Below are 27,282 nucleotides of genomic sequence, written 5' to 3'. Positions count from 1 at the left end.
CTCTGCAGTGTGCCACACAGCAGTGCATTTTTTCTAATAACATTTTCCTGGCACTACAGTACCTTTCAATTAATTGATTATATGAAGGAGGTTATCTTGTGTGTCTACACTGCTTGATCCTTTAAAGCTCATCCTTCTCTGAGAGGACAGAAGTAGGTACGTAAAACAGGTGGAAAAGCCCAGGTGCAAAAGCCACTGATAAATTTATTAATGCACAAATTTCCCTTTGCAAAGAATTACACACTGAATTACACAAACTCACTTGAGACCATGTTTGTTTAGTACACAGTAATGACTCCAGCATTTTTTAAAAAAATCATTTGTCCTTTAATTAACAAACATGTTTTTATTTAATGAAACTGGACTATAATGTAAAAAGGAGCCAAAACATCTAACCGTCATTGCTTTCCCTGTTCTGTACATAGAAGTACGAGTACTTTACTACATGAAATGTCCAAGGTAGAGAGACCATAATGCTTTTAGAACCTTTAACATTAGGCATTAATGTTGATCTGGCCATAAGACTAATTTTTAGTGTATCATTGTGTGTAAATAACTACAGAAAAACAGATGAAAGTTGATTTTAGCAGGAGGGATAGTGAGCAAACACATCACTTGTGGAGTAATTAGAAGAAAGTCAAGGGGAATTTTCACTCTGGGGCTGAAGAAGAGGGTGGCTCATCATTTCTAGTCCTCACAAACTGGCCAGTAATTCTGACCTGAGCACCTGAGCTGGTCTGGAGCCTCCAATCTATTTCTGCTAAAAATCAAGAATAGTAGAACCCTGGAATGAACTGCAGACTCCTGCTTCCAGATGCTCATATCACATACTCAGCTTGAGTAAAACGCTAATTGCTACACATGAGATTATTTTAATTTGCTCAAAATGCACTGGCTCAACCATACTTGCATGGCTGGGCACCTGTTAATTACTGGATAATATTTTAATGGATTATTTGTCTCAACTTCTTCCAAAAAAATACAAGTAGATTAGACTGGACGTACATCTTTGCCTGTCATAATACAATGCACTATTAACAAATACCTCTTTTAATCATGTATTTACACAGTAAGTTGAACATATCAGAATCCCTAGGCCCTACTGAAGGATCAGATAAGTATTTGTGTGTCTATATATGTTCATCTCTCTGTAATATACACATATCATATATGTAATATGTATGTATAAAAATATACATATTTACATACAGACAATTTCCATATTCATACACAGCTATATTTTATCCCACACAGATTTGAGAGCAAATTCCTACTGGGATATACAAAGCAGCCAGGCATAATTAGCCAACTGGCTTTTGCTTGAAAATTAAAATATTGACATTACAGATGTTTCTACCTAGCTGACATCAGTGACATTTACAGGCTTGATTACAAAAAACTCCAAGGCAGTGAGCACATTTTTGCTGAAATACAGATGATTAATCCTAAGAAAAGGTTGCTGAATGTTTTCTATCAACAATTTCTAAAGTATGAATAAATCTGCACACACTTGTACATAGAACAACATAAAAATTGCTATGCTGGGTTATTCCCAAAGCTTAACGTCTAGTCTCCAGCAGTGGAGGACCAGGAAAAAGGTATGTGAAAAAGGCTTGTATTTCCAAAGATGGACTTTCTTACATCCCTTCATTTCCTTTCACTCAGTCTTCCTAAGCCGTAGTCTCATTAAGTACAATTGCACTGAATTACCAAGTCACTTATAAATTTTTCTCCCTGGATTTATGAAATTTCTTGAACCAATTTTTACTTTTGTTTTCCACAACAGCTCACAGCAGTGTTTCATAATTAGATGTGTGACATTTGACGTTTCAAACCTCCTCTAAAATCAAAGTATTGCTGCAAGAGACATTGTTCTGAATCAAAAAAGCTCAGGTTCAAACCTTTAATTTTGAGTTAGTTTTGAGGTCGATTTACTGAGACATTTCAGATTTTCAGCTCAGATCTATATATACTTCTAAGTTTTCTACTGCTGATTTTTAAAAAATTATGAATATTTTAATATGAAATAATGAGCTCACTCATTACATAACTTTAGCAGCCAACAGGCAGAAATTGAAAATGAATTTATAAGTCTTTTGAAAAACTGCTAAAGAACTATCCGTAAGAGAAGTTGTAATGAGTGCTTACATTTTCAACAATTCTTTTAGCCAGAGCTCTGGTTTACACACAGGATATAAAGCTAAACCGTATTTTTACAAGTTATTTGTTTGGTTTTATAGAAAAAGAACAAATAAAAAAAATCAGGATGAAAACTTCTTTTGCTTAGCTTGGGAGAAAAAAAAAAAGTAATTTGGAACATACTAGTATAATAAATTCAATGTGGGAGAAACACATTCCTCCAGGTTAGCAGATCACGCCCACCCAACTGGGACCAAGACAGGTCTAGCAGGCAGGCTATTAAGGATATAATTTATGATGTCGTGAGACTCCTATAATTAAAATTCATACCAAAGCGCAATATTTTACTTTCTATTATTAAAATGCATCAATATTCCCGTATCATAGAAAGCATTTCTATAATGCATAGATGCAAGCTTCCATCATACAAAAATTAAATCTTTGTTTCTTATTTTCCTTGGTAAACCCAGTGATAATATTATTTTTTTAAAAGTTGAAAACCCCAAGTGTTCATCATAATTCTCTTATTACAAGAAATGTCAAAAAACATTCAGAAGTATTTAATTCTTCTTATATATTGTAAGCAGAAAACTTTCTGCTGTCTTGAACTCATTTTTTTCATTGTTTTAACACCACCACCAGTGTCACCAGTATTTCAAGCATGTGCCTTTACTTAAAAGTACAATCTGAGATCCATCAAAACGTACCTCTTTCCTTTGATTACATTTTTCTGCAATTTTTATTCTCTTCAAACATTCTGTATTTTGTTCTCATTATGGTCATGAACTCTATCTACACTCAAACTGTTTTTCAAGTATTTGCCCCAGACTACTTGCTCAGGAAGCCTTTTTATACCATGGTTGCAGTCCACCAGACCGATTGCCGATTTTCTGTGTGGAACTCTCAACCCATCATGCTTTCAGTAAAATTCAGCACAGTAAGAACCATCAGCACAATAAATATATGCAAACCCACACTCTACTTCAGACCTGGACCATCAACTGATGCTTAGAGTTTGCTCTAAAGGGGTGTTGATGTTGACACCACTTTGGTTTTCATGCTATTTGGGATTTGATATCCTGAACTACCCCTCCAATTTAACCTTCCAGGAAGTGTATTCTTATTTCTAACATACATGCAATGCATACAAAAATAAAACCCACAAAAACAACTGTATGTATATGCAGAACGTACTATCTTTTGTGACAAAAAAGACTGAAGAAGAAGTATAATCTTAACACTGATGCAGGCAGAATCAGAAGTCACTGGAAATTTCAGATGCTACTTTTACCTAGATAAAAAAGAAACTCTATCCTTTACTATTCTTATGGCCCTTTGTGAAAATTCATCTTTCTATTATTTTATTTTTAATGTTAATCTTTTGGTTAAAAGAAAACTTTTAAAAGCACTCTTGAAGTTTCTTCCATGTTACTGGATTTATAGGTCAAAGGGAAGAAGTAGCCCTGGAGACTTCACCAAATTCAATGCAATTTTATTCATTTTACAGCTTCAGTGACTTTCTTATTCCATAAACCAGCAGTGACTAAAAGGAACAAAAAAAAAACCACAGTCCAGAAAACACTACCATAATATTTTAAATGTATCAAAGATGACAACAGGTGCATATCAGACAAAGATGCCTTATATATCCTTGCCACTTTGGTAATCCAGCTTGTTTATAGTTTACCTTTCCTGGTATCTTTTCATTCTAATGTATCACATACAATCTCATTTGTATTCATTCATGTACTAACCTTCTTCTTGTTGTTAGGTTAAGTATAAAAAATAAATAAATCTTGTCCTGGCAGGTGTTCTTGATAAGAAGCCACCATCTTTAGAAACAGTTTTCATTCATCTGAATGATAGCCATGCACTATTATACAATGCATAGCTATCAATAATATCAGACCCTTCAGACCCTTCCTCATGCTTTATCCATTCCTACAAATTGTTATTTTATGATACTGAACAACCCTCTAGGCTACTCTTCTTAATTCCTTCAGTTTCCTCTCTAAATATCTACAAATGTCCCTTTATTTCTAGTAATTATTTATAGACACATATCAGTCCTGGTCTGGGGCTCCTTGCTGGGAATGCAATGTATTCAGGCTATTGTGCATCATGGAAAACAAGTTACTTTTTTTTACATGCAATTCTCAAGCAATTCTCCCAAACACTGCAGTTAAGATTTGACCCCACTGGGCTTGCAGCATATTGTTACAAGTCACATAATGTCAAATGTGTTTAATATAATTTCTGTTAAATGCCTCTAGCAAGTGAAATGAGATGGCTGCCAAGTTCATTTAACCAGCCTTCACTTCCCAACCTTTAAAGAGTGAGACGTCCAAATGTTTCTGCCTGCTTATGTAATCCATTACAGTCACTCTCATTAAGGTACTGAGGTAAATCTGCAGCAGGACACAGATCCTAAACCCTAGAGCTGGCAACTGAATGGACCAGAGATCTATAGGAAATAAACTGGGTCTTAACTTAGAAAACAAATGTGAGAAATCAGCAGTACAGTTAACATAAACACCATTACAGTCAGTAGAAAAATTCCCATAGGTGTCACTGAATCAAGCTCAACTATTATTTTGCTGGTGTGTATATATATATATATTCTGAGTTCAATTTCATACAGAAACTAGAGACTTTATAATTTTATTTATTTTTAAATGTAAACTATTTCTCAACTGCTCTACCTTTTTTAAATTTATTTTGCTTGTTTGGTGGTTGTTTGGTTAGGTTTCTTTTAAATAAATAGCCTCCAAGTTTGCAGTTTGCAGGAAAAGACCTCCTAATAGATATCTGAAGACATCTATGGTGACTTTAAGCATACATTTCAGTGCACTTTTGTTAGAATTTGACTCTAGGCTATTTCCAGAAATACGACAATTTTCCATGAAAACTGCTAATTAACTGTAACTAACTATATCATGAAATCTCTCCAGGAAAGATATATCAAGAAAGAAATATGTCACCTACCATTTACATATTTTTATCGTTAATTATAAGCTGTGGAAAGCCCTAGCTTGAAATGCAGACGAGTATTTATTCATGTAACACATGTACAAGCTTATATTCTCAGTAATTATGACCAGGTATTGGCCTCTCTATTAAAGCGATGACACACAAATTGTAGATCTCCAAATAATCAGTAGTGTTTACTCTGAGTTCAAAAATTGCACACAAAAAAAAGGTGAATGGCCTTAATAACACAGAAAATGTATTAAAAACACCACCAAAACACAGCCTCACTGGGACTATGCACACAAGATTCTTTAATTATTCATAGGCAGATCAAATAAATATGAAAATTACACATTAAATCCATGTTCTCTTTTGTTTTCTTCTATTTGTAACTATCTCCAATGGCAGAAAAAGGAGGGTCCTTAAAAGGGGCTTGGCACAGCATTTCACTCTAATCTTGTAAATTCTGTGTCTTTCCCTAATTAAGGAACTAAACTTTCAAATCCTTAAGGAAAGAAGTCATTTTGGAGAACAATAAAAAGCTAGCAGCAACATCAAGGAAGTCCAATAAAAACATTCACTTGAATATTAAGATTTATATATTTGAATTTCTGATGCTAACTCTCTCCAAGATGTATTTATTAGTAAATATTTGATATTTCTGATGAATAATAGACAATGTGTGGGGAGTGAGGAATTGTGGAGACGCGCTGCTGAGTGAGAGCTCGGCAGGTGTTCTTGTAGTGATGGGAAGGAAGCCTTGAGAACAGTAAAACAATGTCTTTATATGCTATTATTTGTGTGGTATGAAATCTAGTGAGGAAAATAACAGATAATAATGTTTGGATAACATAGGCACATGAACACTTCTATGTAGCCAATTGTATTGCTCATAAGGTGTGTGGACAGGCCCCAAAACCTATCTGTGTAGAGAGCACAACGCATGATCAAAAGAGAGAAACTATATATGCTGTAAAAATAAAACATTAAACGTCTTCGCTTCATCACTTGGCGGAGTCCGTGCCCTTATTTGCCGCAACAATTTGCAAGTGCAATTTTATAGTCAATAAATATATGGGAAGTAACTAGAAAATTCCATTGGGTTTGTGCTGCTAGAATTATGGCCCCCCAGGAAAACACACAGGAACCCAGCAATGAATAACTTAAAGCAAGATAATAATATCATCTGAATCCCTTAACAAAATCCTTCAGGCAAGTTTCAGAGTCTAATATAGCTGTATCTACAGAATTATTCTGTTTTCTACAGAATTATACACCTCTCATGATTGTATTATTAGAATCCATGGACATTTACACTTTGACCCAACGATCAGGCAGACAGATCCAAGATGGCTATATGAGCATTATTTATTTTTCAGCAGAAGACTGTTCCACTGAATGGGTTGGATTCAGAGCTTAAAAGAAGATGAAGGTAGCTGTGGTAAGAAATAAGATTATGCATATAATGCAAAACCTTTCTTTTGGAACTTCAAAAAAAGAAATACAACAATACAATTTTAGTACAATAAGAAGAAATCAGGAATCGTACATGCAAACACACGCATATAAAGATTTCTATCAAGCTGTGCAGTGCAACTATTGATTGGGAGCAGCAAGACAGCAGAATCTGATGAATAATTTCAAGATATATTCCATAAAATTTGAAGAACTATGGAAAACAGATGTAAACAACATGAAGTCTTGTTTGACAGGATGCCATCTGCATAGAGAACTATGACAGATTCTAGCTAATACTGGTTCTACAGGTTCACTTTTGCACAAAATAATTTTGCAAGTATTGGTGTTCTTGACACCAGGAAAATGAGGTTATGAAGTTTCATGGGATGAATACCCGAGGGAAAGAGAGAGAGAATAAGAAAAAGATGGAAATGAGAAAAATTATTTAAAATTTTATTAACAGGTAAGACAATCAAAATGCCAAATGCTGCACGATAAATAACAAACTGCAGCAAGAGAAAACAATTACAGAAGAATTCAGTGGAAGTTGGACTGAGAAATCTGCATACTGAATAAGAGGCATAAACTTCAGTATAAGGAGTGAAAAAAGAAAAAGCGAAGACAGTTTGTAGATGAGCAAAAATAGGGAACTGCCAGTTAAAAAAAAAAAATATCCAAGGCAAAGAAAAGAAACTTGATAAAAAGTTTCAGTAAAGTAAAACTGTATAGCAGACAACAGCTAAATATTGTCCCATAGCCTGGAATTAACCTTCAAAGCTAAACAGACTAAATATTGTTTGGGAAGGGCATGGGGTATGTCAGAGATGTAAAATTCTGCTTAGATTGAAAGACTTGCAGGAACTCACAGCTCATATCCAGAGCTCATATGCTACCAGTGGATTAAAGCTTAAACACTGCACAGTTCGAGCTGTTTGGCACCACTTTCTTTTACTGAAATATCAGATTTGGCTGTAAATCTACTAAAACTACACCATCCTACACTGTGGTCTAGGAATGTGTACCTAAATGAGCATGACAAGAAGATGCTGTAGTTTAAATGAAAACGTAATAAAGTTGGTCCCTTGATTTGATTAGTCACATAATATTGACCGATTATGCAAAGGAAACTCTGACATTTGTTAGCAATATATTCTCAGTTAATTATGAAACTCCTGTTACAACATAGGGGGAATGGCAAGTTTCTTTTGAATTCTCAGTAAGTGATCAATATCTGAAATAAATTAAGAATATGCTACAGAGTTACAACAAAAGAGTTACTGTTTTACTTGCAGCCATACTCACAAATATGAAACATATTTCTTGTTTGAATGAAAAGTTCGTCAATTGATTCACTACATGCTTGTCACAAGTAAAAGAACATTTACCTGAACACATTTTTTAATCTGATGAAGGAACAGCTCATAACACATTTGAGACCTACAGCTTTTCAAACAATGGCAACTATATGTGAAAATGCAAACCTCATGAAAAAGGTTACATGATTTCTAGGAACTACAAAAATAATAAAATAAGGAAAAAGAATAACTTCTATTCCTATCACTATGGAATACAAGGAAATGAAAGGCAATGTCTACCCTTGTTCAGAGTAAACAAAGCACATGTCACCACATTAAGCTTTAATGAATATTAAATAGTCATAAAAATATAATATACTTGATTCCAGTTTTCATTTCAAAATATTTCAATATGTGTATACAGCCAAAACCTTATGTCTGTACTCACAGCTTCAACTGTATAAGGAGGATACAGTCTTGTGCTTGCAAATGCAGTGGAGATACCTCTCAAGTGGAATGCAACAGCTGTTTAGTAACTCACAACAAAATTGCACAACAGCTGAGGATGACAGTTGAAAAAAAAACAACACCCTAATTCAGCCTTCATCTGCAGGAAGAGTTTAGGTAGGGTAACCACCACCTAGCTATTTTGTTCTTTAAATTGAAATTTGGAACAGTGTCTTATTCTTACAGAATTTCATCATCACATAAAATCAACAATGAATTTACTCAGAACATTTTCATTACAAACTTTAATTCTCAAAGTGTGTTTTGATTTTGTTGCAACTGTTGTATCTGCATTTACACAACTAACACTGTTCAGTATTTCAATCTGCCCTACAATATTAGCATATTCATAATGTGCTTTCCATTTATTCCTGTTACCTAGCCTCATGCTATATAAACAAATAAAAACAACCCTTCCAGCAGCTAACCTAACAGAGAAAAGGTGGTACAATTTCTGAACAATTTCTGAACAGAAATTGTACATCTTGTTTGGTCTGAATCCTAATCATATCCTAGGGGTTGTCTTTGTTGATTCCAGATATGGATAAAAAAGTGTAAACCTAAATCAAAGCTTTCATCACAAACTGTGTTATTTTGCTTTTTTTCTTCTTTTTTACTGCAGAGAATTGACTGTTTTTAAAAAAATCATTACCTGCTGTCCTAAAGGGCTGCTCCCACTTCTTTATGCTGGGGAAGGATTCAGTGTGCCACAAAATTAGCAAGAAAAGTTATATAATATCATAATAACGCATTTATTAACACAGAATTTGTTCAGGTGTTACACAGAGATACGATTGGCATGGACTCACCTGTAGGGGATCCCTCCATGACATGGCCAACATAGGGTCCTTCTTTGAACATTGGCCTATTATCATTTTGATCAATAACAGCAATATCTAGGCGGACTGGACCATCGATGGTTCTCCCGCTGATATCTGTGACTTCAACTTCAAGCTGTATGAACAAAAAGAAAGGAGTAAGTTCATTAGTTCACTATCACAACAAGCAAAGAGTAAGAAAAAAATAGCTCAGATCAGTGCTGCTGTAACCAGATCCTGCCAAGGGTACCACTTGTAGCCCGTTCTTTTGGACCGGGCTCAGAGCAGATTTTAAATCTCAGCAAAAGAGAAAGGGAGATGTACATTCAAATCAAGATACCCTTTGGCAGTTCAAAAACACCATATTCCCTGAAGAATGAAATGACTAGAATATAAGAAAAAAAGGCCCCCTATAAATTTCATATGAACCATGCAAACCTTCAGTCAGAATTCACTTCTTTGCATTATTCAAGCACATTTAGACACAAATAAAACCATCACAGTATAATTGACATATCTCCAAATGCTCAGTTAAGTCTTTTAAAAAAAAAAACAAAACCAAGAATGCTTTAGACACACTAAATACATTTTCTCAATGATGATGGCATGAATATTATGTTAGGTAATTTTGACCATTTTCCAGCTTTTTAAATGCGGTATGGAAGGACAGAACAACATATGCAGTCTTATATAAACAGGTATTCATACACACATCACAATGTATGAAAGCCCCTCTTGAACATAAAGCTGACAAATGCATCTGATGATTTGTTTGGACTTCGTTTATTTCAAAAACACTGGAAAAGAAAATCACAGAATGTATCTTGATCATCCAATCCATTTGCAATGGAAAGTCACAATGAGTTACCAAAACTTAATCGGTCATTAGGGCAAACCATGTCAAAACTTCTTAGATAATAGAAAATGTAAATTTAGATTGCAACTGCATGATGTAACTGCAGTTCCCTCACCTCACCAAGACGTCAGTAAAACACAGCAACAAACTTATGAGAAACACACCTATCATTTTCATGTACCCTACCCGTCCCTGGACTCAGTTCTTTAATGGAGTTAAGCCAGCCAGAAAATGAACCTGAGCACAGACCTTAATATCACCCTTTTCCAGTCTTTCCCTGAGAAAGTAGTAGCATCAGGGGTTAGAAAGTCTCTGAGCATTTTGTTTATTCTGCTAATTTATGCTTCACTGCCATGTCTTATACCTGTAAGTTATTTATAAGCTAGTGATAAATCCTACTGGGAAAGAATTAGGTCAGAATTCTAATTCCTTATTAAAATGGATGGCTTATTATCACATCTCTCTGTATTTTGTTACGCTTATAAGTACATTCCACTTTTACAGTTCACTGTGCTGGGTGTGAGTAGAAGTATTTGTTATGAGTAAACTATCTACTCACATGCACTCTTTGTAAATACTGCCACAGTCCATTTTACCATCTCCTCGCTCCTTATCCTCACTTCTCCAGCAATTGTTCTTGCAAGCTTTTCCCAAGCCTTATATTTTACTAGCTATATTGCTTAACACCTTGAAAGCAAACAAATGCTCTGACATGAAGACAACTGATTCATGGGGCATTGGCACAGCTGAACCTTTATGGAGGCACAGGCCCCTTCAATTCCCAAGGCTTGTTTAACTCCGTATTCTAAAGTCAATGTAGTAATCTTAGGATTGCATATAATGTAATGGGGACTAGGAAAGAAAATGCAGTCTTATTACTGAACTACATTAAAGCTAGATTCAGTTTCAGATACAGTTGGAAACTGCTGACAAAAAGATTTATCTTTGTAAATGTTGACTCATCGAAACTATGTTAATTGCTTTGGGAAATGGAAGAATAGCAATATTTCTCTGTGAAATTCCAGCAAATTCATTTTCAAATTCAAGATAATTTGCTCTTAATCTATCTCTCAATATTAAGTGACTATACTGCTCACTGGAAAGAACAAAGACTTTGCTAAATTTAAAAAACTACTTCAGCTGTTTTATCAGAATTACAAGTCATCTAACGCAAAGGCTGATCTAACACTAAGAACTTTTTTCCCCAGATTCGCGCAGACTAAGGAAGAGAATAGGAGATTCTTATTAATGACTGAAATAGATTTACTTTATTTTTTGCCAAGTCCACTGTGTCTGAGATCAACTGGCCAAAAAAGTTAGGTTTACAGCTCTGTAGGAATGGTCACACGATTTCCGTTTCATTTTATCAACATGACAAAGCACTTCATTTTATTAGTCTTTGTACAATAATTTCCAGGTTTGTCCTAAGTATTATAGGTTAACTCAACAGCTCCTCTCAAACCCATTAGTCCACAATGTTTTCAAAATAAAAACCTGCAGCACCAAAATTATGACCATCTATCTTTACACGAGAATTTGTGAAAGAAGCTGCCTTATATCTTATCTTGCCCAACCAAAAAAAAAAACCTCACAAAAAAATCAGTAATAGCCCCACCACCCACAAAACAAAAAATACAACAGAGTAAAGAAAGAAAAAAACTGCAACAAAAGTATACTGTTACTTAAAGAAACCCAGCACATGCAGGAGAAAGAAGCATTCAAGTAAAAGACAATATTGGCACAAAAACCAAATTACTTTGAACAGGCTGTAAATAAAACCAGGTGGAAAATTAGATTGTGCCTAACTATCAGAAGAACGAGATTTCAGTCTTTCAATAAAGAAAAAAGGCGGGAAAGCCTACCTAGTTTTAACGTCAAACATGACTGATGTACGAAAGATACTGCATTCATTCTTTTGATAGCAAGAGATTCTAATTGAACATTCAGAAAGTATCCAAGTTCCTACCTGTTTGTAACATAACTCAAAGGAAAAGTGTTAAGCATAGAGATAAATTTGGGCAAATTGACAAAAAAAAAATCTGCAGAGCTCTGTAGCTATTTAATATGTGAAAACCTGATAAGACTGACTATGCTTTAAATGTTTCAACTTAAAAGTTATGGAATTACATTTATAATGATGAAGTTATATTCATCATAACCTAACCAATCATATTTTCAGGAACTTTTGAAGCTAAACCCCAATTTAATTTTTGACAAAAACATACATGCAAACTACAAAGGATAATCAAGGGCTAATGAGAACTGTTAACCTCACAACACAAGGCTCCATGACAGGACACAAAGCAGACTTTGGATATTGCTTCTAGTACACCTGAAAAACACTGATAAAATTAAGCATACCAATAAAACAGGGAAAAGCAATATAAAAATTGAAAACTGCAGGCAGTTAATAGATTTTAGCCTGTCTAGAAAAACTCTGTCTTCTCAAAAGGGACTTCTTGACTTCCCATCCAATTTCCCCCACCATATCTGAAGCGAGGATCCTTCCTATCACCCCAAATCTAAGGATTTTACCAGAAGTTTAGTAAGTGATTCAAAGCTGCACAAACCTGTTTTAAGCACTCTGCTTTATTTTATATAATCTTGATTCCTTTCCACTCTGCAGTCAGTAACAACATTTACAGGAAAAGATAACCAGCCTCATTCTTACCATTACTTCAAGTAATTTCAAAAGTTTCTCTTCACAGAACGGTTGTTTCCATTTATTTATTGCTTTTGGTGAAACGATTCTGGATAGCCAGCTTCTCTGCATATAAATGTCTATTTTCACTTCACAGCCAGCCAGCCAATGGCCCACACAAAATTATACTATAAATTTAAAAGTTTTTCATAAGTAAACCTGGAATATCTCTTCTTACTTAATTATCTTCAAAGTCTAATACAGGTTCTTTAGTTATTAACTGCCTTCTAATTTTAATTTCCAATTTGCCTCTGAGAAGAATGTTTCTCACAGAATTCTTCCAGTTTTTTCCACAGATTATTTTTTTTTTCTACACGTTCCTTGCACCCAGCTTCACCCAACCAAAAAAAATTTAAAAAAAATTAAATAAACCCAGTCATTTCTGTGAGAGAAACCAGCAGCTTTCCAGAATCATGAGGCGCCTGTGGGCGTCGAGGCCCCTGTGAGGCGGGCTCAGGGCAGCCTCGTTCTGGCGCCAGCCGGTTCCAACCGGTTCCAGGCGGGTCCGGCCGGCTCCGCCCCAGCCCCAGTTATTTTGAGGTATGTCTAGGTACAGATCACTGCTGGGCTTTACTCCTAGCTTGATTAGAATTATTATTGAGAATACTTGTGAGGTAGGTTTATCGTCAGTTTTTCTGTGTGGATTGACAGTAAAGAAAGGCAACGCACTCACGGATCTTTCATGTGGGCTATTTCGCGTTGAGAACAAAAAACCCCAACATTTGGCCCTCTCTGGGTCATAAAAAGAAGTAAAGAAATTATCTTTATAGTGAAAGATTTTAGTAAAAAAATTGATGCAATTATCTAAAACAACTCCGAGAAGACAATAATTCAGACATACAGAAATTAATTACAATAAAATTTTCCAGCTATTAAGAATATGAATAAAATATTAGCTAATTTTTATGTGGCACAGAAGAGATTGAAAGAGAGGATGTAAAACCAGAATTCACTGCTTCTAATAGGTATGGATAATTTTATCTCAAACTACTTGATGACAGGGTATCGATTACCTCAGTAAGGTTGTACAGATGGCAAAAAACGGCACCATTACCTGCAATGGGAGAATTTAGCTTCACATTCAGAGTTAGAGCCTAGGTGGAAAGGGATTAATTAGCCATTCTGGGTACTCCTATGAGCATCTTACAGAGGCTTTATCTTGCTAATGCATCCACTAAAAAACTGCATTCTGATTCCTTAAAAAAAAGACACAATTTTTATCTTGCTAATGCATCCACTAAAAAACTACATTCTGATTCCTTAAAAAAATACACAATACAGTTTTTCTGTGTGGATTGACAGTAAAGAAAGGCAACGCACTCACGGATCTTTCATGTGGGCTATTTCGCGTTGAGAACAAAAAACCCCAACATTTGGCCCTCTCTGGGTCATAAAAAGAAGTAAAGAAATTATCTTTATAGTGAAAGATTTTAGTAAAAAAATTGATGCAATTATCTAAAACAACTCCGAGAAGACAATAATTCAGACATACAGAAATTAATTACAATAAAATTTTCCAGCTATTAAGAATATGAATAAAATATTAGCTAATTTTTATGTGGCACAGAAGAGATTGAAAGAGAGGATGTAAAACCAGAATTCACTGCTTCTAATAGGTATGGATAATTTTATCTCAAACTACTTGATGACAGGGTATCGATTACCTCAGTAAGGTTGTACAGATGGCAAAAAACGGCACCATTACCTGCAATGGGAGAATTTAGCTTCACATTCAGAGTTAGAGCCTAGGTGGAAAGGGATTAATTAGCCATTCTGGGTACTCCTATGAGCATCTTACAGAGGCTTTATCTTGCTAATGCATCCACTAAAAAACTGCATTCTGATTCCTTAAAAAAAAGACACAATTTATTACTCTAATTTTATTGGTTTCTTATCTAGCAATAGTCACGTAACCTTGTATCAACGTGCCATTTTGCAGTACCTTCACAAGTGAAATATACGCAGTTCCAGTCTGAAAGGATTGTTGCAGTATGAAGACACTAAACATCTTTCAGTTAATGTTCAGTACATAGACTTTTGAAAGCCTAAAGCTCTACCCTTGGTGATTCTAGGTATCGTTGTATTCTTCTGTACATTTCATACTCATGAAGATTAGAGGTGAAGCAGCCGTGTCTTGGCTTTTATTTTAAGTTAGGTATCTGTCTTTGTTAGACATGTTCTATCTGTAACATGTTATTAGAAAAACTACTGGAAGAAAATGTAGAGAATTACAGAGTTTCCTGAATGTAGACACCCTAAGCTCTAAAACATTTCACATTCTAGACAACTGCTATAGCTCTTCTAATTAATTCTTCTCCTAACAAGGATCTACGTAATGTATGAAAAGCCTTTAGATTTAGAAATGCAAAGATTGTTTTGAATTCCTACTAGATTTTTGTAATCATCAGCTTATCCCAATGAAGTCCTCACTTCAAGTGTTCCTATACTCTATCCTATTTCTCTTCTTGGACATTTGCAAAATATAATCTTATTTTTTAATCAACCCTTAAATGCTAGTTGTCTCGTACCTTCTTCAGGAAGAAATAATTTGGAAAGTGATGTAATTCACAGAATATTTTAGGCAATTTTTTGGCCAGTACTTCTAGTTACAATAATCAAAATGTAATAGATTAAAATAATCAGAAATGTTTATATTACTACAGTAGTACAAATGTATAAATAGATATATGCCTGCCCTACTACATAAAAACACTGAAGTTCCTATCACAGAAAATACAGATTTCATTTCCAAACATTAAACTCTATAAAGCCTTTTGTGAATTTTTAGATTTTTCTCTATAAACTATGGTAAATTGGGCAATATATAAACTGTAATCTGTATATGGTCTGTATATTGCTGAAAAAAGCAATACTGTATGAATTAACAGTGGGAAAAGATTCCAAACAAGAATCCAAACCAATCATTCATTCAAATAATTTAATTCTTTTTCCCATTTTTCAACCTCAGTTAACAAAAGAAGATTAAAGATCAAAACTGATATGCAAAAAAGATATTTTTTTTCTTCATAACAAGTGTAGGGTTTTTTCTGCATATGCAATAAAGGACATAAATACTGCTCACTTCAGTGCATTCTCCAAATCAAGCATCAGGTTGTACAATATCAGATGATTTCTAGAGTGGCATCATTATCCAATTCTACTCAGCAAGTCTGAACCCCTGAAATCCAAATTAGGAAGGGAAAGCTAAATTAAAAAATAAGGCTCATGTGAGTATGACATCCCCCAAGCTACCTTTAAGCAGTATTTTCCTAAATAGCACCATATACTTTGCAGTGACCTGTTAAACTATAACCTGTTCTGCACCTCCAAATTAGGTGAACCACCGAAGACCTTTAGCGAAGACTTCACTAAAATAAAGGTTTGCAGTGATCTATCTCACAATTCTCAAATTACCCTACAGTTATTTCATATTTATATTTTCCTAGAAGAACTACCTCTTAACTGTGTGCATTAATTAAACAAAAATTCAAGAAAACCCAAGACTTCTATCTCCCAAAAGAATAACAAAGAATGAATTCTTCATTAGGTAAGAGTCACTTCATCTTCTTTGATCACATCAGATGCAAGGCTTTGTAGACACGTTAATAGAAGTTTTGTGAGAAAGAAGAGGAATTTAATATTATAAACAACCAAAGATGTTCTTTTCTCACCGGTTTTAAAGGTAGTGGTCTTAATATTTTTAATCACTAGTCATATAAGCAGACCGAAGGATCAATGTCAACATGATAGTATTCTGGTTTGTGAAGTGTAACATAGCAAGTTCTTCCAAGCAAGTACCAAGGAATAAATATTTAATTGGTACTCTTTATATGATTTACTTTTTTAAATTTCCTGGAACTTAAAGAATCTAATTAAGAAAAAAAAAACAAAACAGCGACAACCAGTACAAATGCATATTTACTTACCCTACCAGACTTCGAAAAAATTACAATTTTATTTATGCACCAACACTGCTACAGAACTCTTCACTGGGGAAATAAGAGCAAAACAAACTGGGCTGATGCTTGGTAACAAGACCACATACATCAATAGAAGAGCAACATAAAACGTGTTAATGAAATTAATTGTGCTGTAATTTATGTTTGAAGCTAAATGTCATTGGACAGCAGAACTAAGGTTTTTTGGGGAATGGACTGGAAAGATAAGCCATAAAGGTGACTATCTTAATGTTCATCTTACTCTTGAAGTGGGAAGAACATTGTCTTTGCCAGTTTACATTCTAAAGGCCAACTTCCAAAAGCACATTGCACTTCCCGTTGGTTTGAGATAACATCAGCAATTGTCCATCTCTCTGAAAAACCTGGCTGGCAATTCAGGAAAGCCACTACGTCTTGGGGGAAGGATGTTCCTCAGTGTGAGTACGAAAAAAAAAAATCTTGAATGAGTAAACTAGTGATAAAAGTACTTGGAGTTTTCCAGGTTCTTTATCCTGTACTGGCAGTACTACAGGCTGTCTTCTCACACCAGAATGCCTCTTGATTTGCAGTTCACTTTACACAATATGCCTAGAAGATGCCATCAGTGAAATATGCTTATTGCTGTAAAATGAAGCTAAAATGCTATAAATTTAATATTTTTTATTTTAATATATTAAATTCTTCCATAGCACTAAACTAAGCAATTATGAATTCACTATCTAATTGAATGTCTATACTGTACTGCTATTAGTGTCACAGTAAATGCATTTTCTTCCATAGCTGTGTGTCTCTGAATCACAATATTGCTAAAAAGACACTGTTTTCTTGTAGAAATGAAGTCCTGAAAATTTTTCTCTGCTGTGAGTATAAAAAGCAGGAAAACAGAAAAAAATTATAGAGAATGATGGCATAAACCTCAGAGAAAAGAATAGATTAAATACACGCTCATAGAAAGCTTATGCTAAAATGAACTCTGATTTTTCTGCAGGACAATACTAAATCAAATTTAAAAAATATTTTGATGTTTGAAATAATTTGGAATCTTTTAGAAGCTTCCTTGTGTGTCAACATAATATAACCCCACAAAATGGGTAACTTAATCTTATCTTTTTTTACCACTTAGTCCTGAAGATCATTTTTAAACATTAAGAGCAAAGCTAGCCATCAAGCAATAAATGGTATTTTCAGTTATTTGTTTCAGTTTGGAGCAGAGAAGATTTACTGTTGTGAGTTCTTGTGACTATTATTCTAAGATTTCCTATTTTCCTATATTTCATTGTAAGAAGCAATACTTTGCACGTGCCAGATTCCCTCTGATACTCACAGAATATTTAGTTTTGTATATAAAATCAAATGCTAGTAACTAGCAATTTTTCAAAGCTTCAGTCCATCTTACACCATAGATCCACCCCTCATAAAACCCAGTGCCACTGATAAATGTCACCGTCTAGGGACACTGCACTGCGCAGCGGGGCATGTCAGGGTGGAGAGTTGGTAGCTGCTCCCAGGTCCTGCCAGACTGGCAGAGCTTCCTCATGGGCACATGCAAGCCCATATTGAAATATTAAAATCCAAGCAAAATAAGAACTTTCCAAAAGGCTCAAAATCACCTTCCCCATTTCAGAGGTGGACATAAAGGAGGAATGAGGTACTCAAACTGATCATAACCGCCCTGATTAATTATGACAGAACTGATGGAATCAATTGACGCATTATGGCAGAGTGTTTCAAAAGAAAATCAACTACATAAATAAGATAGGGAAAAGATGGGAGAAGAAACAGAGATGAAATGACTTCACCAAAGCTGTACACCAGACAAAATTTAAATCAAGCTCGAATCTAGGTTTTTTTGATCTCCAAATACAAGACTGATAGCTAAATTCTATCTCTTGCTGAGCAAGTGATGTAAAATTAGATTTACAAAGGTTATTAAGCTCCCAACATGTGCACAGTGTGATTTTTTCAAAGTGCCTTACAAGACTGAGTAATATATCCTATTAAAATCAAAACACCTTTGAAAGAGCTTTGAAAACCTGATTGTCCTCTCAGCGTCTCATTTTCCCCCCATTAAGCACTATTCTACAGCTGTATAGACACAAAGCTACAACTGAAAATAATTTTCTGCATCCTCACAACAGAAAGCTGCATATTTCTAAGGGTCTGTCATATAGCTACAAAAATGGAATTAAAATTACTTCTGAAGCATACTTCCTGTTAAATAGTATCTATGAGTTTTGAAATTAGAATGCCCACTCCAAAAATAACCTCAGTGAACAAATAAGAAGTAAAGGACATCCCTCAAATCTGTGGAGCAATACAGCTCTTCAAATGAAGCCATGTGTACTTCACACAGACCAAAAGTATTACAGCTGATCATATAAATACTAATTAAAATCTTCCCATATCACAAGAGAACACATGTTGAGCCCCTCAAAAAGAGAGGGAGGTGGGGGGAGAGAGAGAAGATATCAGGATTCACCAAAGCAATCAAGTATAATCACCACAAAAATATTAAATTAAAGAAAATCAAAAAGAGAAGAAGTAGGACTGAAATAAAGGATTAAGACATAAGCTGTGCCAGAATTTTTAGGCTCTATGCTGCACCACAAAAACAACAAAGGCTTTTACATAGAAAAAGATGAAAAATGGCTTTGCACTTTTAAATAGCTCCTAGCAGTATTCAAGCACTGCTCACTGTTCTTACTGCTTGAAAATAATTCCAAATGGCATGTAGGAAGTGGCAAGAGTTTAACAAATTTCATCTCACAGAAGGATTCAAGAAGCAACAGGGTCAGAGAGAGCCTGTAACTAATCAGACCAACAACAAAAATTCAAGGTCTAAAATGCATCAGTGACAACAAAACGGACTTATTTAGTCGTAAGAAATAAAGGTCAGTGTAAATGTCAGGTATATATCACACACACATATATTTTTCTTTGTTATTATTGCTTAACATATCTGTTCCTACAAATGAATAGGAAAAGGTCTTAGAAGTCATGGAATACTGAAGCTTATACCAGTCTCATACAGATGTAACCAACCAGGTTTCTCTCTTTTAAAGCAAGAAAACAAGGATTTACAAGAGCACTTGTATAGAGGACTTTACAAGCTGGACTGGAGGGCATGCAGCATCCTGCTGCCTCGCTGCCCAAGTTTCTGGCTCGGGGATTCCTGGCATTCCTGCGATGACATCTCATCCTCTTTAAACTGTCAGTATTCAAGCGATGAGCTGCAGCCAGGAGTCCTTCAAAGCCCTATCCAAGAAGGGAGTAGAGTGCTTGGCATCCAAGTGTCGATGAAGAGAAAAATTTGATAATTTGGAAGCAAGGTTTTCCTAGTGGACTTTCTGAGAAATGTGCTTATTCTGTAAATAAATTGCTCTCCTCTTCAAAATGTGAAACAATATCAGCATATTTTATATACTGTATTTGCCACACCCTCATACCATGAAATTCTGTGGTCTTTTAGAATTTCACCTTATTAAAGGTTAGTCTGTAGAAGTCAGATAAAGAGAACTAGATGAGCTTTATTTATATCTGCTTTATAGGATTTAGATGACTGTAATGCAAGTCATAAGGGCTATGTGTTATGAAATCCCTTCAAACTGCAGAGCTGCGAAATCCCCATCACGAAGAGTCTTTGCTGTGAAGCGCTGTGTTACAGTACAAAACGTCTGCCATTCCCTTTTTCCAGCACATACCATGCCGTGATGATAAACTGTTAAGTGTCCTGTTTCTGTACCTACACAGTCATTTTCAGATTTATTTATTTTTCTTCTGCTGCAAAGTCTAATTCCAACTTCTCAATCTCTGGCATCCTCTTATATACTCAGTGCGCCCACATTACCAACTGGGACCTGCCTGTTTGACCACAAAGCTGAACTGCCTTCCATGGGCAACATCTCTCCTTCCTCAACGTGTTCTTCTCTAGCAAACATTTTACACTTTCTTGACTCTATTTGCTAAGCCAAAGAAAACATATTTCAATGTTGATGATAACAGGTTTGGGTACTGGAAATGCCATCTGCATGACTCGCTACCTGCTATATGTTTGGTTACATATGTCAGTAAAAGTGACTTTATCAGTCTTCCTCAAAATCATCATAAGAGGTTGTAAACTGTTAGATTACAAAAGCTGAATTTTGACATCTGATTGGCTAAATATATTGCAGAAATATTTACAGTTAGCACTTTCCTTTCATCTTCCTCCTGCACTCTTTGCCCGGCTTTAGCAGTTAAACTGATATACGAGCACTGAAGGTAGCAAAGCACTGTTTACCTTGCCCCGTTATTCTGAACTAAATGAGGTTTTGCTGATTTTGTCTACAGTCAGCTTTATTGAATTTCACATTATGCCCAGTTGTTTTTTGCAAGAGGATGCCTATGACAGATACTCTTATAATTCAGGCAGCTGATCTTCTTGGTAACAACATCTAAACGGATTAGCACATCCCAGATCACAAACATTTAGCAGCTTCTCTGTTTCAGTTTAACAAGTAGTTACTTTTTCTACTTTGCCAATAATGGAAAGCTATATATATTTCATATATAGAAGAAAAGGAAATACGTGAACAGCTTCCACATGTAATTTTAGTGGAAAAATAGTTTGCAGACACGTATATAGTGGAAAGATATGCCAAGGGCAACCTGATCTGAAATAAAATGTTGCTTCTAATTAGCTGTTTTCTATCTCTAAAACTAATCTTTGTAACCCTTAATATGTTGGACCATCTCTCTACATTATCAATAAAGAAGGATTTAGTCAATGAGCCTCATACTAGCAAAATTAACACAGTAATAGTCTCTTTTGAGTAGTCAAACAGTTCTAATGTAGCTCCCAAAGGATCAACAAGGACCTGCTACGTAGTGACACATCAAAAGACTAACTTATTTCATGTTCTTTTATTTTTATTGCTTACATTTAGCCCAGGATCTTTCTGAAATGCTTCACTGGTCTTCAGCTCTGATGACAGCACTGTGTGTTAAAACTATTAATCTTAAGGTATAATTAGCAGTTCTAGTGTGTCTCACTGGATTATTTTTTTTCTTTTTTTGAGATCTCAGTCAACTCTAAATTACTACACTGAGCATGTTAGTAATGACATCTCCTCAGTAAACTATAGGCTCCACCAACATTTTCCCTAAATTCTGAACTCTCGCTCAATGTTTTACAACATACAACAGCAGCAATTCCTGTGCTGCATTTTCATAAAGTTAGATCTCAAACAGACTTCTGACTTAGTGATTTTTCACCATCTTTCAGGACTTCATCCATGTTACATTTATATGCCTATTTCTTTCTGGAGATAAAGCAGACCTCTCTTTCTTCCCCTTCTTCCCTTCTCCTATACTGCAAATTATGACAACCCTATCTGAACCATTCCCTGAATTCCAAGACTAAAAATGTAACTGTCATCTTTTGTCATTTTTTACCCTTTTCAAACCCTTTGATAACTTACAAATCTTAACAGAAATTATTTTCAGTCCAAAAATATAACTAAAACATTTTTGCAAGGAAAATTATTACGTTGCAGATCTCTACTTTTTCACTGCTTGATGAAACTGGAAAGAATCCATAGAAAAAGAAAACGACATATTTGGCAACAAAGGGAGAATTAAAAAGTCAAAGTTATTGCAGCAACAATAAAGACTAGATATAGTCAGTCACAAAATTCATTAAATGCCATTTGCAGCAGAAATTGCAAATAACAAAGGCCTTTTTAATTGTAACAGTCAGCAAGACTGTTCTTCAGGTACCTGCAAAATAAACAATAACAACAGGAATAAACTTCCAGAACCCATCACAGCAAGCTGTTGCAGTAAAATGTGCTTGTCCTATTGCAAAGCTGTAACTGAAACAAGAAAAGTATCTTGATAACCACAGAGATAATCACTAAGTGAACATCAGGAGTGAATTATCAAGTCATAACAGAAATAAAAGTGTGCCCTATTACAAACTAATAGGAATTAAATAAAGACAAGTGTAATTTCAAACAAACAGGTTTACCATGACAAGTCTGGAAAATTAAACATACAGTAGAAACAAATACACTATGCAGGAGAAATTTTTTGTCATTTTAATCTGTTAAAATCTACTGAGGCATAGGTTTTTTTTTTTCTAAACCTCAAATAAAATAGAAATGGAAGTCCTTGAACAGACCCTCTGAAGTTTATGCTCCAAAGCATCACAGCGACTTCTTGCATAGACCATTCAACCTTCATGTATTTAATCCCAAATTGGCATTGCACTCACAAAGCAATAGAAAGTCATCCTAAGGTATTTTACTCCATTATACTCCCCTTGAGCCTAGCTATGTCAATTAAGGGACTTAACATCACAGTAGAGATCTTTTCTAAAAATGATAAGCCTCTGTGTATTAAAATCTGAATACTTTTTTTAAAAACAAGGAGGTATTTTAACAATACAGTATGGTTTTCATGAAATGTATTTAATTACACCTTGAGGTATCACTGTTAACAATGCAATTGCTAGTAGCCCCAGTAAATATAAATAAAATCTTATTGCACAAGTTCCTGTCTAAAAAGTGAAAAATAAGATTGCACCTAATAATATTCTTCACCAAATTCTGCTGTCATCTGTGAGTAGGTCTAGTTCTTTGTCCATTCCATTGTTCTTGTTGCCTTCTAGTTTAAGTTGATATATGCAGTACACATAATGATTATACTTTACTGGTCAATAAAATAACAAATAGTTGCAAATTGCATAAAAGTTCTTCTTCACTTCAATCTGCTACATTGCCAAAAAGCATCCTCCTTCTACTTGACAAGGTCACTTTTCATCAATATATTGCTGGTTCAAATATAAGATAATTTCTTTTATTTGGAGTAACCTATTTATAAATCCATCACTATTAAGTAACTTGCTAGCTCAATGCAACACACACAGAGAAACTCAGTCCAATCAATACCAAGAGTTTGATTTTTAAGCTCAAATCAGTAGCAATCCATCAACCATATAGAGCCTATCAAAGAGAGTTAAACTATTTTGTTTGTAACTGAGGTGTCTTGCAGAACTGAAGGTTTGTTACTATAACACCAAGTAAATTCTATGGCACCTGAATAACAAACCACACCTAAAACCATATAGCAACCATGTCTATAAGTAATACAGTATCTTAAGAAATATGGAAGTAACAAACAATAGATCACTGTAATATGGTCACTTGTCATATAAAAATTGTTCAGTGAACACAGATACTGAAGATATAAATGAAAAAAACCATTGTATGAACTGATACCACAGAGCTTAGAATGCAGAATCAGCTGCAAAAAAATAAAATTAAAATATTAGGTCTGCAAAAGAAAGGAGAAAGATTTCCAAATACTTTCTCAAACATACAGTAGCCAAGTAAAATTATTTTAGAGGCTCTATGTTTGTTTCTTTTTATGTCAAAGAATGAAATGAAAACAAAAAGAAACATACTATATTCTCTAGTAGGCTGTTAATTATTCTAAACATTGAAAGTTTTACAAATATGGTTGTGTGTCACCTTCTTTCAAAACCAGGGCTGCAGCATCACATAACTCTTCAATAGATGGCACTGTATGTTCTTCTACAAATAGCTTATACATATCATTAAATGGAGACAGCTGAGAGTGACACAGGAGTGGATTGAGTTTAGTCACCTGCCCTAATTATACTACAGACACCACTTAAAAAGAATTACTCTTATCAGAAGACAAATGAGCTTCATACTAAGTAATTCAAAGAAAGTGGAAGTTTTAACCAAAGAAAACATGCCCAACACATAACCAGATCCTCATTTTTCTCACTAAAAGGCAAAAAAAAAAATAAGGCGGGTCTTGAAAATCTCCAGAGAAGGGGGACTCAACAACCTCCCTGGGCAGCCTCTTCCAGGGTTTCCAGGGCTGGAAAGATGATTCTTGATCCAGATGGGATTTTCAAAGTTAGAAAAATATTCTAGTACTAATGAAACAATAGACAAAGAAAGTGAAATTGAGTTTATTTTCCTGCTTTATGTTCTGCTTTACCTAGCAGAAGACCATAAAGAACAGAACTGAATAAATGTGTAGAAACAGTATTTTTTTTTTAACCTTTTTGCCTCTTCTCTGAACAGGTTCATTTTCAGAACACATTTATCGTTTAAAATTATCCATTAAACGCTGTAATTGAACACATTTCAGCCTTTAGACTTTGAATACAGCTTTGAATAGCTGTGCTGACTGATCACTTCAGTCACATGGAATTGCTGGTACACTCTGACTTGACCTCCCTTATAAACATCTCTAGGGTTGAAATAAGTAATTTCCAGCTCAAAGCTTCATGGATGCATATGGCAGTATGATTATTCTATCCAATAGCATGACTATAATTTTAACCTATAAATAATCATATCAATACAAAATTTCTTAAACCTGTATTATAAGACAACAGATGCATGAACAGCCACTATTGCCATCACAGAAAACCTGGTGTTTGGTGTATAAATAAGTGTTTGACATGCTATTTTTTAAGATTCATGTCACACGGGTAGTTTAGGCTCTTTTATAGTATTTAATATTCGTATAATATTATTTAGTAATAGACATAGATAATTTAATAGATACAACCCAGTAACCTAGAAATGGGATCATATTGAAACCTATAGTGCAAAAACCTATTTGCAGTTACCAACAGCCATGAAGGCCCAGTTTTTACCAAAAAATGGTTTTATTCATTATTTTCTTGCTGGAAGTGTCTTAAATCTTCAGTATTTTCTGGAAAAATGCAAACTATTTTTCTGTGATCTTGCTTTTATATCTGCTGTAGTTTTGTAACCTGATTATAAGACATAAGATTAGTTAATAAAATGACTCCTGCAGTTCTGGAGCTAAGTATTTTTTAAATACAGATTTATCCTCAAGTAAACTTTACTCCAAATTTGTGTATAATTATCAGTAACATTTCTTAGACTTATTTCTTGTTTCTTCGACCAACAACCACAAAAGCTCATTTACCTTATGCAGAATGTAATTAGTAGGTATCGTATTTATTTGACAGCTTTCTCATTTTCTCAATTCTACGTAATTTGACAGGGACCATTACAGATCCGTAACTAGTCTTTCAGAATGACTTTCACAAGGTTAGTTCACTTATTAATTGACCCTTGGTAATGGTAATTTAAGAAGCATATTAATCTCATCTGTCAGTTCTAACACATACTAGATGTATAAAATAATTTGTCTTTTGCAAGGAGCCTTGCAACAGAAATGAAGTGTCTAAATTTTTAATTAATATGCATTTTCTTTCAACAAATGAGATTGGAGTGGAAGGAGACTTCTTTTCAGTTTTTTTCTTTATTCTGCTTTAAAGCTCCTGCATTTCCTTATTGTGAAGATAAACACTATTTCACTAGTCAATAAAGCCTATGATCTAAATAATCTTCTACAAAGGACATTCTGGTGTTCTCAACACTGATCCCTGAAACTTAAAAACGTGTGAACAAAGCATTCAGCATTTCAACAGCAGTGTTTCTTATTATCACATATACAGATTAAATGTTTCTGGAATTCAGGGAGATTTAATTCAATAAGAATATTAAACAAAAGATTACTATTTAGAAATTGAAGAACTTAAACCTGTATCAGATGCTTGAAGTTGTAATCTTTTTAAATCTGGTTTTCTAATGCATCATGGGTTGAGCAGAACCTGCAGTTCACGTTTAAGAAAGAGATATATAAAATTCTTAATCCAAAATACTATTAAGGGCCATGTGTCCTTTATTTCATTAACTAAATAATGGGATGAGTTGACAGCAAGGGAAAGAGAAGGAAGAACCATGTAAAGAACCAATTGTGCTCTTATTGTGTGATCATCTGCACGTCATCACGCATGGGTGAAACCCAGCTCCCTGCACAGGCACTTAACTGATGAACGTGCACAGTTCTCACAAAGATTGGCACAAGTTTGAGGTGGAACAGAAATCCTGTGGTCTGTACTGAAAAGCAGAGGAGTTAAGAAAGTAGAAGATAAAAGCTGAGGTCCTCCTTCACCCTCCTACTTTCCCTTTTACGTCCAAAGAACAAAGAAGCCTTCTGAAAGGTAAGGTTACAAAGAGTAGACCCTTACGCTGTAAACCCAGGGAGGCTACACTGAGAAAGCAGGTCAGGCCAATATTTCTGCATTACCCTACAACCTCTTACAGACTCAGATGCAAGACCAAACTGTTACCAACCATATTGACAAGAGCTACCTTGCTTAAAGTCTCACAAATTGCACACACATTCAGATCAGACCAACAATTTGTTAAGAAGTAACTGTTCATTAAAGGAAACAAATATCTTATATAAGTGCATTATAGAAGACACAAGCAATAATACTATGATGCCCTGTTTGCTGAAGCTTATCCCACTGGAATGTTCAAGCTACCAATAATTTTGATGATTAAAAACTAAGGGCAGCCAGACCAAAAACATAGCTTTTTCTTTACAGAATTTTACAGGTATATTAATATCAGTTTCCTCACAGCCATCACACCAGATTTTGTTGGTGTGTAGTTTAGATACTTAAAAGAAATGGTAACCATCTTATTTATTGGCTATATCGTCACGTCTCCCCTGCTGTTACAGTCTAAAGTGC

At 34.7% G+C, this 27,282-nt stretch overlaps 1 protein-coding gene across 1 annotated transcript in view; it reads right to left on the bottom strand.

Annotated features, from left to right (window-relative positions):
* Positions 1 to 27,282, bottom strand: part of CDH13 (cadherin 13) — a 465,789-nt gene that overhangs the window by 190,648 nt on the left and 247,859 nt on the right. The window contains exon 6 of the mRNA XM_014942408.1: positions 9,179 to 9,323. Within this exon, the coding sequence (XP_014797894.1) occupies positions 9,179 to 9,323 (145 nt within the window). The remainder of the gene's footprint in view (positions 1 to 9,178; positions 9,324 to 27,282) is intronic.

This window comes from Calidris pugnax, unplaced genomic scaffold (assembly GCF_001431845.1).
Source record: "Calidris pugnax isolate Ruff unplaced genomic scaffold, ASM143184v1 scaffold28, whole genome shotgun sequence".
Classification (NCBI taxonomy): domain Eukaryota; kingdom Metazoa; phylum Chordata; class Aves; order Charadriiformes; family Scolopacidae; genus Calidris; species Calidris pugnax.
This window is presented reverse-complemented; position numbering and strand designations above follow the sequence as displayed.